Raw genomic sequence first — 15,373 nt, 5'->3', positions numbered from 1 at the left:
AAAAACAGAACGTTAATTGTCTGTTCAGCAAATATGCCCTCTAAGTGGATGTTTTTATTGGACAGAGTCCTCAGTTCAAAATGGGTGAGATGGATGCAGCTTATCTGGACTCTTTATACAATTTTATTGTTTTGATAAAGAGCCCCCTGGTGGTGGAATTTTACATAATGTGTGTTTAAAGGACATCTTAAATGAAGAAATGTGACCAGTAGACCTGGGTAGTGTGTCTCCTAATTTGTACGGTGGTGGCAAGAAGAAAAATTACCAAAATCCTCAAGAGTTGAGGGTAAAAACATTGTTTGGCTGCCATGTCTGTAACTCCCCTACAGCCTGGCCTGGCCTGTGGGTAGGGGTGGGGATCCTAGCCTGACCCGGCCTGTGGGTAGGGGTGGGGATCCTGGCCTGACCCGGCCTGCGGGTAGGGGTGGGGATCCTGGCCTGACCCGGCCTGCGGGTAGGGGTGGGGATCCTGGCCTGACCCGGCCTGCGGGTAGGGGTGGGGATCCTGGCCTGACCTGGCCTGTGGGTAGGGGTGGGATCCAGCCTGGCCTGGCCTGCAGGTAGGGGTGGGGATCCTGGCCTGACCCGGCCTGTGGGTAGGGGTGGGGATCCTGGCCTGACCCGGTCTGTGGGTAGGGGTGGGGATCCTGGCCTGACTGGGTTTCGGGCCCTCTTTAGTACTCTGGTTATTCTGTGACATTACTGCATCCCAGACTCTGTAGTCCTGATTTTAGTGAGTTTTCAGTCCAGAGGTTTGTTGTTGTGTCGGAGCTTTAGAGGGTTTATTGGAGACGATTCCTGGAAATATGGCAGTGAATCAAATCAAGTTGTAAAGAGCCCTCGCCTAAAAGGGTAAAAGTGCAGTTGTGCTTCCCTGAACCATTCTTATCTCCGTTACTGCATTAAAGATCTAGAGCTATATTTCTATGCTGTGCTGCTGTCTCAGTAGCGTTTCTGTCATGTCTCCATGCTGACTGGAGCCCAGGTCAGGGGAATGAGGTTTAGAGGTGGTTCTGTCGGCTCTCAGGGATTCGTCTCACACAGATGTCCAGCGACTCAAGGATGAACTGCTCTGGAGATTTTGGAGGTTTTTGGTCAGAGGTCATGGGGCCTTAAGGTCGTCCCTTTCCTGTTAACATGGCGGCCCAGAAACCCTGGAGAATGTTCTCCACACTTTGTATAAAAGTCGACTCTGACATGGGAACGGATGCTTTGGACGGTAAAGGTCACATGGTCTCCTGCTCGTACCGTCCTTTCTAAAGTAAAATCTCACTGCTATAATATGTGTGTCCACTCTGACTCCAGGATAAACTCAGTAACTTTACAACACACTCTGCAGTACTTCTAGTTTTCATTGATCAACAGAAATGATCTGATTTGAAAACAAGCCCCATGTTCTAAAGATTTACTGTTTTAAAGGATCATTCTGTATAAAAAGCAGAGAGCTGTTCTCAGTGAGTCAGCAGGAGTGTGTTTTATGGAGTGTGTTAGTCCAAAGAAAGCTTAAAAGACGATCAATGAGGTTCAAACGGAGCAGCAGAGACATCAGACCTAGAGCTCCACACCCCCTCAGAGACTGAGACAGCAGCCGATTGGACGGCTCAGAAAAACGAGTCTCTAAATAAAGGAAAACATCACACACACACGGTTTGATCTCCTGACCAATCAGCTGTGAGCGTGTGACGTCTGCAGCATCAATAATTGACGGTGAAGCTGTTGCGAGCGCTGACGTGTCAGATTTAACCTCCATGACCCTGACTGAAGAGAAAAACCAGGATGGAGCAGAACAGGACCGGATTTATATGACAACATGTATTTATATGACAACGAATTATATATATTAATTACCTAAATATATCTGCATTTATACTAAATGGTAATTATTTAAATTAACATTAATTATCTAAAGATATCTCCATTTATACTATATAGTAATTATTAATATTAACATTAATTATCTAAAGATATCTGCATTTATACTATATAGTAATTATTAAAATTAACATTAATTATCTAAAGATATCTGCATTTATACTAAATGGTAATTATTAAAATTAACATTAATCATCTAAAGATATCTGCATTTATACTAAATACTAATTATCAAAATTAACATTAATCATCTAAAGATATCTGCATTTATACTAAATACTAATTATTAATATTAACATTAATTATCTAAATATATCTGCATTTATACTATATAGTAATTATTAAAATTAACATTAATTATCTAAAGATATCTGCATTTATACTAAATGGTAATTATTAAAATTAACATTAATCATCTAAAGATATCTGCATTTATACTAAATACTAATTATCAAAATTAACATTAATTATCTAAATATATCTGCATTTATACTATATAGTAATTATTAAAATTAACATTAATTATCTAAAGATATCTGCATTTATACTAAATGGTAATTATTAAAATTAACATTAATCATCTAAAGATATCTGCATTTATACTAAATACTAATTATCAAAATTAACATTAATTATCTAAAGATATCTGCATTTATACTAAATGGTAATTATTAAAATTAACATTAATCATCTAAAGATATCTGCATTTATACTAAATACTAATTATCAAAATTAACATTAATTATCTAAATATATCTGCATTTATACTATATAGTAATTATTAAAATTAACATTAATTATCTAAAGATATCTGCATTTATACTAAATGGTAATTATTAAAATTAACATTAATCATCTAAAGATATCTGCATTTATACTAAATACTAATTATCAAAATTAACATTAATCATCTAAAGATATCTGCATTTATACTAAATGGTAATTATTAAAATTAACATTAATCATCTAAAGATATCTGCATTTATACTAAATACTAATTATTAATATTAACATTAATTATCTAAATATATCTGCATTTATACTATATAGTAATTATTAAAATTAACATTAATTATCTAAAGATATCTGCATTTATACTAAACATTAATTATTAATATTAACATTAATTATCTAAATATAACTGCATTTATACTAAAATATGCCATCTCTCTTCTGTAGTCTATCTTTTCCAAGGATACGAGGGGAAACTAATGAGCCGGAGTGCACAGAGGAAGATCGTCTACAGAGGGACACTAAGAGAGAGAGGAAGAGAGGAGGGACACTCTAGTGGGGCAGGTGAGCAGCAGAGTCCAGAGTTACCTGGTGGTGTAGTTATGGAAAAACTGTGAGTCCATGAACGTGGAGAGCTGCTGCTGTCCTGACTGGGACATTTCTGATGGAGGACAGCTGCTCACAGACGCCTGCAGCCTGCATCACTCCCCATCCAGAGTTCCTGCCTTACTGAACACCAGTGTTTTACCGACCTTCAACTTTTTAGACATGAACTGTAAAAACCGACCAGGAGAGCTGATGGAAATCTGTCATCTAAGTAAGTCTAGGTCCTCTGCTGTCTGATAATCAGAGATGCTGCAGTCTGTTACGTTTACTGGATGACATCGATGTGTCGTCAAAACGGAGATAACTGACTTTACTTTAGTTTGATGTTGTCTCTTAGTTTAGAGCAAGAAGGAAGGTTTGGACTGAGAGTCTGATGAAAATATCTGAGCCCAGAATCAATAAATCATGTTCTCAAAGCATTAAAATGCTCTCTTGATTTTTTAAAACTGTAGTGACTCCATAAATCTCTCCGTCCTTTACTGACTTTCATGGTGGTGGTGGAAGGAGAAGGGTTGTAGATAAACTGGCATGAAAACATCTCTGAGCATCACTGGTTCCTGGCCGTTTTCACTCTGAGACACCCCTACTTGTATCTAAGAAGACCCGTGACGGGGAAAAGATGACCCAGCGCTGTCAAAAATCATCGATTTTAGTCATTTTGTTGATAAAAACCTAAAAAACAGCGTTTAACATGTTTTTATAACCAAACAGGTGTTTAAAATATTTAAAAGTGTTCTGTGGTGATTTTAGTTCATATATCTAAACCTAACTTTGACGACCTCATAGCCGACTAAGCCACGCCCCCCTGAGATCTTCGGTGCCTGGACCTTAGGTTGTGAACCAATGATTAAAACGGTGCCTCTGTGCTGCAGAAGAGTCCATTAGCATCCTCTTCTTCTGTGTTTGTTATGGTTGAAACGTGCAGCGCCACATAGTGGTCAACAGTAGCAGCCACTCTCCTCAACTCTTTTCGCCCTCCAGGCCTCCGTACCAATCACATGACTGAAAGCTATGAATTGTGTTGCTACATCCAGTCTCCATGACTGCGAGCCTTTAGATCAATTCTACGATGTATTTCATTTGGCCAATCGAAATCAAGAGGGGGTGGGACTTCTGATCAAAGTGGATGGGAAACCGATCTGACTCGTCTCTTAAAGGTCACATATTATGCAAAAATCACTTTTTCAGGCTTTTCTAATAAAAACATGTGCCCCTGGCCTGTCCACAAGTACCGGACCCCCCCCTGTTTTTCCACCTTTCAGAAAATGTGTGCTGGGACAAGCCATTCTCAGAGTTTCCCCTGATGATGTCATGTGGGGAGTTAGCCCCGCCCCCAGGTTTGGTTGACCCTCCCTGCTTGGGAGAAAGTGCTGTCCTCCTCTCTAGATCCTTCTCTCAGCTGGCAGCTAAGAGAAGGTTCTGGAGAGCCACATCCATTTCCTGAATGGGGCGGAGCCAAGCAGCTCAGTAACATTTAAAGCCACAGACACAGAAACAGCTGGCTCTGAGCTGAAAAGAGGATTTTAGACATGCAGACATCAGTACTAGAGATAGACCGGTATGGTTTTTCAGGGCCGATACCGATTATTAGTTGTCAAGGAGGCCGATAACCGATATTTGGAGCCGATATTCGTTTGCAGTAAAAATGAAAATATTGGCGTCAAAATTTTGAATAATACAACCTCCAACACCTAACTTGGTCAAAACTAGGCTGCTGCGTTACTATCAATTAATGTTACTATAGCTGAAACAATAGTACAATAGCAACAGAAGAGACTACTCATCCCTGAACACCAGGCAGTTCATGTAGGCTTTATGATGCAGTTCCAGTATGTCTTCAGTCTTGAACAGCGATATCCTGCTCCCCTCTACAAGAAACTATCACAGACTGCTTCAGGACACACTTCATCTAACAATATGTCATTTTCTGCTGCTTGGGATCTCAATCAACAGAAAAATGTAAAGTAAAATAGCTTGGTATTTAAACAGCCATTACTGCCCTCTCACACAAACACACTTCTTACTAAAATCACTGATTATTTCTCTCAGTATTATCAGCAACCTTGTTTCAACTGATTAAACCATTAAAAACACTAAATAGCCTACAGCATCTTCACTTTAATAATCAGTGTTTATCATAGGAACAGACAGGGGGCAGTAATGCACCACAGTGATGGATGCCAACTGCCGTAAAACCAACGAAGAAGAAGGAACAGCTATCTGCCGCTAACAGTAACGTTAGCAGTCGTGAGTTGTAGAGTTTCTCATGTGTCTTCCACTCAAACACACACTCTTCTCCACCATAACAGACGTTCTCCCCATCGCTACAGTCAGCTGAGCGTCTAGAGCCAGAGGAGGAGAGAGCGGACCGGTGGGCTAACGTCACGCTAAAAGCTAACCAGCCTTCACCTGAACGTACTTTTCTGCAATAAAACTGGACTGAATTGAGTTCATTAGGTTTTACTCTCTCTCTCTCTCTCTCTCACACCCACACACACATACACACACACACACACACACACACACAGCCTCTTCTACTATCACAGACTATTTCCATATCGATATTATCAGCGACCTTGTTTCCAGTGGTGAACAGACACGTCTGGAGGGACAGCGAGCGAGCAGAGCTGCCGATTATGTTCATATAACGTTACTGGGCTCACAGTGACGTTACTGGGCTCACAGTGACGTTACTGGGCTCACAGTGACGTTACTGGGCTCACAGTGACGTTACTGGTAGTTGTGGGTGTAGAGGACTGGGATGTTTGTTACAGTTTCAGGAGTGTCTGCTGCCTTAACTTACCCTCCAAACATAGAACTGCTCTCCAGAGCATCTCCTCTCTGCAAAACTTTTCTCCTCTAATCTCCGCTGTGTGCATGCGCACAGCTTTCACTGCTGATTGGCTGTTACCCGTGCCGTGGCGCTGTGTGTAACCAATCAGATGGTGCTGTTGGCGGGACAATGCTGCAGCTCAGGCTGTGCTGGAGAGAGAGTCGAGACTCCAGACAGACAGGTGCGGCTGCATCAGAGCCAAAATAACAGTTTTAAATTGATCTCTTATTGGCCATCGGATTAAAAAAAAAAAAAAAAAGGCTCATGCCGATATGAGTCAAAATGCTGAATATTGATAATTGCTCTATCCCTAATCAATACTGGAGTTTTTTTACAGCAACAAACTTCACAGGCATGTTTGAGGACCTCTGAGACCGATATAAGCTGGTCTTAAAGGGTAGAACATGTCTCCTTTAAGGGTGAAGTTTCCAGGTCAGCGCTGCTAAGATCAGGACAGGATTCATTTACTGCTTTGATGGTTTCTGGTGTGATTTCCTCTAAAAGAGGAAGTATGAAGCACAGAGCTGCCTAAAAACATTGTGACGGATTCTACCAGAACATTTCAGAAACAACAAACGCCTACAGGAGCTCTGAAACTGAGGCTGTGGACTCAGGGTCTTAGTGTCGATGTGGAGTATGGAAGCTTCTACTGAAGTCCAGGACCACGCAGCAGGGTCGGAGGTTAAGCCTGAGATCCTCCGTGGTTAAGTCCCTGAACTAGAGATTAGAGTCGCCGTTTAAAGACGTAAACGCCGAGTGGCGTTCTCACCTCTCGGCCCGTCAGCGTATGTCGAGCCAGTTTGACCTTGGCGAAGTTTCCCTTTCCGATGGTCTTCAGCAGTCGGTAGTTTCCGACGTGAGGCTGCTCGTCTGCAGAGGGCGTCACCGAGCCGCGACATGGCGGCAGACTGTGGCGACTCGCTGACTTGGTGGGCGGGACCGGCGGTTCAGGGAGGCCATCGGGAGACTTTGGCTGGAAGGGTAAACACAGGAACAGATCTTTATTTAAAATGTAGGCAGTTCATTCTAATCAAGAGTCTGGCTCTATGGAGGTTTGCTGTTTAAAGATTAAAGGGACAGTCTGCAAAACTTTACACTGAAATATCCTTATTATTCAAAAAAGCTACAATCTCTGTGATTTCTATTTTTAACTGAGGTCTGACATCACCTCAAATATGTTTGACCTCAAATACGTTTGACCTCAAATATGTTTGACCTCAAATACGTTTGACCTCAAATATGTTTGACCTCAAATACGTTCAACCTCAAATACGTTTGACCTCAAATATGTTTGACCTCAAATACGTTTGACCTCAAATATGTCTGACCTCAAATATGTTTGACCTCAAATATGTCTGACCTCAAATACGTTTGACCTCAAATACGTTTGACCTCAAATTCATTTGACCTCAAATATGTCTGACCTCAAATACGTTTGACCTCAAATATGTCTGACCTCAAATATGTTTGACCTGAAATATGTTTGACCTCAAATATGTCTGACCTCAAATACGTTTGACCTCAAATTCATTTGACCTCAAATATGTCTGACCTCAAATACGTTTGACCTCAAATATGTCTGACCTCAAATACGTTTGACCTGAAATATGTTTGACCTCAAATATGTCTGACCTCAAATACGTTTGACCTCAAATACATTTGACCTCAAATATGTCTGACCTCAAATATGTTTGACCTCAAATACATTTGACCTCAAATATGTCTGACCTCAAATATGTTTGACCTCAAATACATTTGACCTCAAATATGTCTGACCTCAAATATGTTTGACCTCAAATACATTTGACCTCAAATATGTTTGACCTCAAATATGTGTGACCTCAATTACGTGTGACCTCAAATATGTCTGACCTCAAATACGTGACCTCAAATATGTTTGACCTCAAATATGTCTGACCTCAAATATGTTTGACCTCAAATATGTTTGACCTCAAATACGTTTGACCTCAAATACGGGTGACCTCAAATACGTGTGACCTCAAATACGTTTGACCTCAATTACGTCTGACCTCAAATATGTTTGACCTCAAATACGTGTGACCTCAAATACGTTTGACCTCAATTACGTCTGACCTCAAATATGTTTGACCTCAAATACGTCTGACCTCAAATACGTTTGACCTCAAATATGTTTGACCTCAAATATGTTTGACCTCAAATACGTTTGACCTCAAATACGTCTGACCTCAAATACGTTTGACCTCAAATATGTTTGACCTCAAATATGTTTGACCTCAAATACGTCTGACCTCAAATACGTTTGACCTCAAACACGCTTTCAAAGCCAGAAAATAACGTTTTTTTTAACTCTAACAGGACGTTTCTTCTCAGTCATGAGCTCAATAGCCCTAACTCTGCCCCCACCAGGCGTTTCCAGGGTGTAGAGACCAGCACCGCTCAGCATCACCCATCGCCATGGTCTACTTCCCAATACTACTTCCTGTTTGAAGCTGACTGTTCAGTCATGAGGCGTGTACAGAAAACCGGCGTTTTAGTTTCATTCATGAACTGAAACTTTAAAAGTCCACGTCTGCATCCACACAGGCCAGAGTGCATTCTGGGTCGTCACAAACATGAACCGGGTCGATAAGTTTGGCCCTAAACTGATGGGTCAGGACCCAAAAGTGGGCTCCAAAGTCATGTTTAATGGGCTGCCGGCGTATGCCTGGAAAAAAAAGTTAGAAACAATAATGTGTTTTATTTTGAAGGACAAGTCTTCATCTATTTCCCCGTCATTTCCTGTTCCAGCTCAGCCCCAAACGTCATTTCTCCATTCAAGAGCATTTGAGTGTTGTGATTGGTCCTTTAAGAGACTCTGGGTCCAGAGGCTAGACCAGAGCGACCTGGTCTACAGGACAAGTTCTCAGTAGAGGAAAGACTCCTTGAACTAGTCTCTGCACACCGTGTGAACCGAACACAAACTCAAAGATCTGGACTAATATTGATCCATGTTCTAATATTGATCAGGATCAGGGATTTTAGGGGGAGAGTTCTGGTTTAGTCCATGACAGACTATCAGAGTGACGGGTGCTGCAGGCCAGAGTCCATCAGAGGAACCTGAGCCGACACAAACCAGTCTGACTGCGTCTGAATCAGCCGGAGGAGCCGAACGCGTCTACTGTTACACGATGACATCACACCTCGACGCCACTGAAACCACGCCAGGCAGGGACGTCCTGATCACAGACGGGAGTCCATGATCATGATAGTTATTTCATTTTTGAATATCTGGGATTTCTACAACCGCAATTCCAAAAAAGTTGGGACACTGTGTAAATGGTAAATGAAAGCAGAAGTCAGTGATTGTTGAATCTCATAAAACAGATCAGATGTTAAACTGAGACATTCTAACATTTCAGGAAAACACATCTCAAAAAAGTAGGGACGGGACAACAGAAGGCTGGAAAAGTGTTACTAATGAAAAACAGCTGGAGGAGCATTTTAACACTAATGAGGTTAATTATCAACAGGTCAGTCACATGACTGGGTATAAAAGGAGCATTTTAGAGAGGCGGAGTCTCCCTCCATCTACAGTCCGTAATATCAACCAGAGAAATCTCTGAGAGCAAGGGACAAGGCTGAAGGGGCCCTCAGGGGCCACGTCATTAAAAACAGACATGATTCTGTAGTGAAATCCCTGCATGGGCTCAGGAACCTTCCAGAAATCATCGTCTGTCAACACAGTTGGCCGTGCCATCCACCAATGACAGTTAAAGCTGATCATGGAGAGAAGAAGCCATATGTGAACAGGATCCAGAAACACCGTGGTCCGTCTTCTCTGGACCAAAGCTCATTTAGCATGGACTGAGGAAACATGGAAAACTGTTCTGTGGTCAGAGGAAGCATGGAAAACTGTTCTGTGGTCAGAGGAATCATGGAAAACTGTTCTGTGGTCAGAGGAAGCATGGAAAACTGTTCTGTGGTCAGAGGAATCATGGAAAACTGTTCTGTGGTCAGAGGAAGCATGGAAAACTGTTCTGTGGTCAGAGGAATCATGGAAAACTGTTCTGTGGTCAGAGGAAGCATGGAAAACTGTTCTGCGGTCAGAGGAATCATGGAAAACTGTTCTGTTGTCAGAGGAATCATGGAAAACTGTTCTGTGGTCAGAGGAAGCATGGAAAACTGTTCTGTGGTCAGAGGAAGCATGGAAAACTGTTCTGCGGTCAGAGGAATCATGGAAAACTGTTCTGTTGTCAGAGGAATCATGGAAAACTGTTCTGTTGTCAGAGGAATCATGGAAAACTGTTCTGTGGTCAGAGGAATCATGGAAAACTGTTCTGTGGTCAGAGGAAGCATGGAAAACTGTTCTGCGGTCAGAGGAATCATGGAAAACTGTTCTGTTGTCAGAGGAATCATGGAAAACTGTTCTGTGGTCAGAGGAATCATGGAAAACTGTTCTGTGGTCAGAGGAAACCACAGACGCCGTGTCCTGTGGACTAAAGAGGAGAGGGAGCATCCAGCTGGTTCTCCTGGCTCAGGTCTAAAGCCTTAATCAAAACCAGAAAAGGGAATGGGACAACATTCCTCTCCTCCCATCAGCTGGTCTCCTCACTTCCCAGATGTTCTTACTTTTCCAGCAGTAATTCAGAGTTCATGGAGCATTCATGATGGCATTTCACAGGATTTCTATCTTTGTTACCTAACCAGTTTTAGTTTGGTTTTTACTAGAATAAAAATAAAACGGGTTATCATTCTGGTATGGTGACAACCATTTGTGACGTCTTCGGCCATAGTCATGTCCAGATTTATCACGTGATCATCACTGAACTAAAACATGAAGGTGTAACTTTGCCCAGCCCTACTGAGGCTGTCAGCCAACAGACTCCTCTCTGTTCAACTGTCAGACTTCAGAGACTGGCTCAGATTTAAACTCAACATCTTACACAGAACGACTCTTTTGTTTCAAAGATAGTTAGAAACCTGAAGAAATTTGGTCATAAAGTCCGTAAATTCTGAAAGAGCAGCATAAATAATTGACTAAAGTGAATAATTAATCGATAATCGAACCGGACTGACCTGCTCGGCGTCCCTCTCGGTCACCGTGGTCAGAGGCATCCTGCCGGACATCTTCCTCTCCTCAGGCCGGGAGAAGCATCTCCTCCCCCGGGCTGCTCTACAGCATCTCTCCCCGAGAACAGGCCTCCTCAGCGGGGCTCAGCTGGAGGCTCCGCCGGCCGAGGGAGAGGAGGGCTGGGGCGGCGGCTACACGAAGGCCCGGGGTGAGCGAGAGGGAAGGGAGGGAGAGAGAACCCCGCATGGAGACAAAGAGCGAGAGAGAGCGGGGGAGAGAGGGGAGGAAAAGTAATGAAAGTAAAAATCCAGTCGGTGGTTAATCCAGTCAAACAGCAGCACTGCGGAGCCACAAAAAACAGAAACAGAAAACCACGACGTCACAGCTCCTCCCTGATGCCGCTATCCGGCTCCGGACGGGCGTCTACGTCGGCGCCATCTTGGAGAGGTGGACTAATGTTCAGTTCCTCCTCAATCTGATTGGTTTTGACACACACAGGAAAGTAAATTCTCACACAGTAAGTCTAAATCAGTGCTGCCCAGCCCTGCTCAACCAAAGAGACGAATCGTTAAAAAAAAACCTTTCCAAGAGTCACGATATAGGAGGTGAAGTAGCAATAAAAGTACACTAAAGGGGGAAAAATGGTCAAAAAGCAGCAAAAATTGGTGAAAATAGGGCGAGAAAGTGGAAAAATGACCAAAAAGTAGCAAAAATGTGTGAGAAGTGAAAAAAAATATTTACTGGTGGCAAAAATGGTCCAAAAGTGGCAAAAATGAGTGACAAGTGAGTAAAATGGGCAAAAAATAGGAAATGTGGTATTTAATGGCACGAGGTAACTTAAATGGACAGAAAGTGGCAAAAAAGAAGAGGCAAAACTTGGGGGAAAAGAAGAAAAAAGTGGTATTTAATGGCAAAGGGGAGCTTATTAGGACAAAAAGTGGCAAAATGATAATAAAAGGGGCAAAAAATGGGGGAAAAAGTGTTTAAAAAGTTGCAAAAATGGGCAAAAAAGATGAGAAAAGGGTATTTCATGGCAAAAGGTAGCTGAAATGTACAAGAAGTAGCAAAAAATGGTGAAAAGGGGGCAGAAATTGGATGAAGAATTGTGGGAAATAGAGAAAAGATGGCAAAAAGAAGTTGCAAAATGATTTAAAAGATAGGGGAAAAAGGGTGTTTGATGACAAAAGGTAGCTTCAATGGGTGGAAAGCGTCAAAAATTGTGAAAATGGCAAAAAGTTTCTCCTTTTGTGAGATTTTCTGGGGGAATAATATTTAACATGTAGACTTAAAAGAGCCATAAATCATCACAAAAGAGCCACACTGGAGCATCCCTGGTCTAAATGGTCTGTGCTGATGAAGGACTCTGGACTAGGCTGATTAAATTCAGTGATCTGGACCGGTCCATGTTTGGCTGCTCCTGCATCTTTTTAAAAATTTTCTCTTTGTCTTAAGTTTGCATGCATTGTTGTACTTTTCATTAAGTATACTAAGCTGCTTTTTATGTTCATATCTGTAATCTGTAAATATAAACCAGAGTTTATTCTGCTGACTAAAACTAAAATATTAGCCAGCTGCCTTTTTCCATCAGGACGACGAGACCAAGACTGGAAAAAATAAAAACTCAGAGAAAGTCCGTTTATTTTTAGGAGACTCAAGTGAGAGTAAAATGACGAGCTGTTGGTAATTATTGGTAAAAACACACGCAGAGAGCACTGAAGATATGTCAGAGCTTTCTCCAGTTTAATACTGTGATGAGACTGATTTCATAATACGGCTAATTAAACTAGTTTAAAGAGAATTAGAGTTATTATTTGGTTTGGTTTGTTTACCATCCCTGATTTTATCTTTGTCTTCATTTTCATACATTTTCAGTGTTTTAAGCTAAACAAAAACAAACAAACCTGCACATATACACAAACAAATGAATAAATAACAAATAAACAAGTACATAAACACAAACAAACAAAACAATAAACACAAATAAATAAATAGACATATAATCAAACAGATAAATAAATACATACACAGGTTGATAAAGAAGTACAGCTCCAGTTTAGAGTGACTCTAAGTCCATTCATGACCCATGAAAACCAGCATTTATGAAACCCTAAACCAAGAATCCTGGCTCCTTCATTGTTCCATCCTGATTGGTTCTCCTGACGCCACAGAGCTGCATTTTACCCCTCTCCAAGATGGCGCCTGTTTAGCTCCACTGGCCCAGGCAGGCTTCTCCCCCGTCATCCTCTTCCTCAGCATCGTCATCCTGAGATATCCCAGCATCCTCTGCTGCCTCATCTGGATCTTCCTCTCCTTTTTTATCAAGGCTTTTATTTTGAAATGTGTTTTAAAAATATTAATACTTATGACTAAAACCATTTATACTTATCTTTGTTTACATGCTAACGCTAACTTATCATTGAACATTTAAACATAGATCGATATTTGACATTTCTTATATTTGTATTTTTATATACGCTGATTTTATGCATTTTTAATCCCACTTTGTTTTGTATCCTGATATCTGGTAATAACATCCATGAAGACGTGCTGTATTTAAATGTTATATTCCCCCTTCTCTATTTCCTTCCCTCTAAGTTTTTGGGACCCTCTCTTGGCCCCCGGTGGGCCAGAACCTCCACTTTGACCACACTTTTAACCAAACTGACTTGATTTCAGGGCATGCTGTCTTCTGCTGCCCCCTGCTGGTTACTAGTCTCCTCTGCACCCTGCTGAGTCTGGTTGGTATTTTTTTAATTGCATAAAATGACTTTATATTTACAGATTGCACATGAAGATTTCAGCAGTGACCGCCCACTAGACTATAACGATGGTAAACAGTCACACGCAATAATCCACAGATTGCTGAGTAATCATTTTATGATGACGTCCAGGAATAACTTCCTCCTTTAAGCCTCATGAGTGGATTTCACATCTTCTGGCAGGAGGACTGGTTCTTACTCATACCTCTCCTTTCTTCTGTTCTTTCTCTCCCCCGCTCAGCTGATTATGGGCGTTCACTCGGTACTAAACTGATCACATGGTTTAACCAATCATCTCCCTCGACAGCTCTAGGCCTGTCATTTCAGTGGACTACCCTCCTCCGCCCCAGCTACCTCCTTTCCAGTTCAGCAGCATCTAGTCCAGATCCTCACAGGTCTTCTGCTCCTCCAAGCCACCTCATTGGTGCCCCAGTCCAACACCACCACCAAGATCTGGACTCCATAGGGGGTCTCCGGTTTCTGCCGTTAGCCTCACTACCCCTTCAAGCCCTTCTTAGAGGGTCATGGATGTGTGCCTGGACTAAACGTGGCAAAATGTCCATGATGTGCTTTTATTTTGAAGGAAACAGCTCTCTTTATTCCCTTACATCTTTAAAAATAAAAATATGATTGAAATATTTGATAAATGTAGGCTGTGGATGGTCACTGCTTAGATGTTGGAGACTCCTGACAACCAGATCAGAACCTCATCTTTATGTTGGACCGATACATTCTGGTCTTTCTAGTCTCCCAGTCCCTGCTGCTGAGAAACACCCCCACAGCATGATGCTGTGGGGGTGGGAACCAGAGACCTGGAGGACTCTGGTTCCTCTCAGAGTCCTCCAGGTCTTTCCTGTTCCTCTCTGAGGAGTCTCCATCTCTCCTCTCCTCCATGAAGTCCAGATCAGTGGAGGTCTGCAGTGATGGTTCTCCTTCTAGAACTTTGTCCCATCTCCTCCAGGATCTCTGGAGCTCAGTCAGAGGGACCATCAGGTTCTTGGTCTCCTCTCTCTCTATGGTCCTTCTCCCCTTCTCTGGTGACCAGGTCCAGAAGAGTCCTGGTTGGTCCAGACTTCATGTGAGAATTCTGGAGGCCACTGTTCTCTCTGGAACCTTCAGAGCAGCAGAAATTTCTCTGCAGCTCCTCTGACCTTTGACCCTTGGTTTCTGCTCTGATGTTGTCAGCTGTGGGGCCTTCTACAGACAGGTTTGAGCCTCTAGATCAGAGTTACTCAACCAAAGAGCCAAATATTTGAAAAACACCTTTGCAAGAGCCACAATCTAAGAGGTGAAAAGTGACAAAAACAGCTTAAAGTAGCAATAAAAATAAGTTAAAGGAGGCAAAAGTGGTCCAAAAGTGGCAAAAAAATGAGTGAAAAGTGACTAAAATAGGCAAAAGGCAGTCAAGAGTGATAAAATAATAGGAAACAAGTGGTATGTAATGCAAAAGGCAGCTTAAATGGGCAAAATATGACAAAAAAAATGTGAAAAAGGGGAAAAAAGTGGCAAAAAGAGGCGGCAAATTTTTTGGAAATAGGA

General features: G+C 41.9%; 1 protein-coding gene across 1 annotated transcript in view; it reads right to left on the bottom strand.

Moving 5' to 3' along the window:
- Positions 1-11,414, bottom strand: part of LOC121509169 (serine/threonine-protein kinase MARK1-like) — a 31,674-nt gene extending 20,260 nt beyond the window's left edge. The window contains exons 1-2 of the mRNA XM_041786414.1: positions 11,081-11,414; positions 6,813-7,016 (exon numbers count right to left, since the gene is read on the bottom strand). Coding sequence (XP_041642348.1) covers positions 6,813-7,016; positions 11,081-11,131 — 255 coding nt within the window. The 5' untranslated portion in view covers positions 11,132-11,414. The remainder of the gene's footprint in view (positions 1-6,812; positions 7,017-11,080) is intronic.
- Between the last annotated feature and the right edge of the window lie 3,959 nt (positions 11,415-15,373).

This window comes from Cheilinus undulatus, linkage group 4 (genome assembly GCF_018320785.1).
Source record: "Cheilinus undulatus linkage group 4, ASM1832078v1, whole genome shotgun sequence".
In the NCBI taxonomy this organism is placed as follows: domain Eukaryota; kingdom Metazoa; phylum Chordata; class Actinopteri; order Labriformes; family Labridae; genus Cheilinus; species Cheilinus undulatus.
The sequence above is the reverse complement of the archived record's forward strand: the minus strand, read 5'-3'. Positions and strand labels throughout refer to the sequence as shown.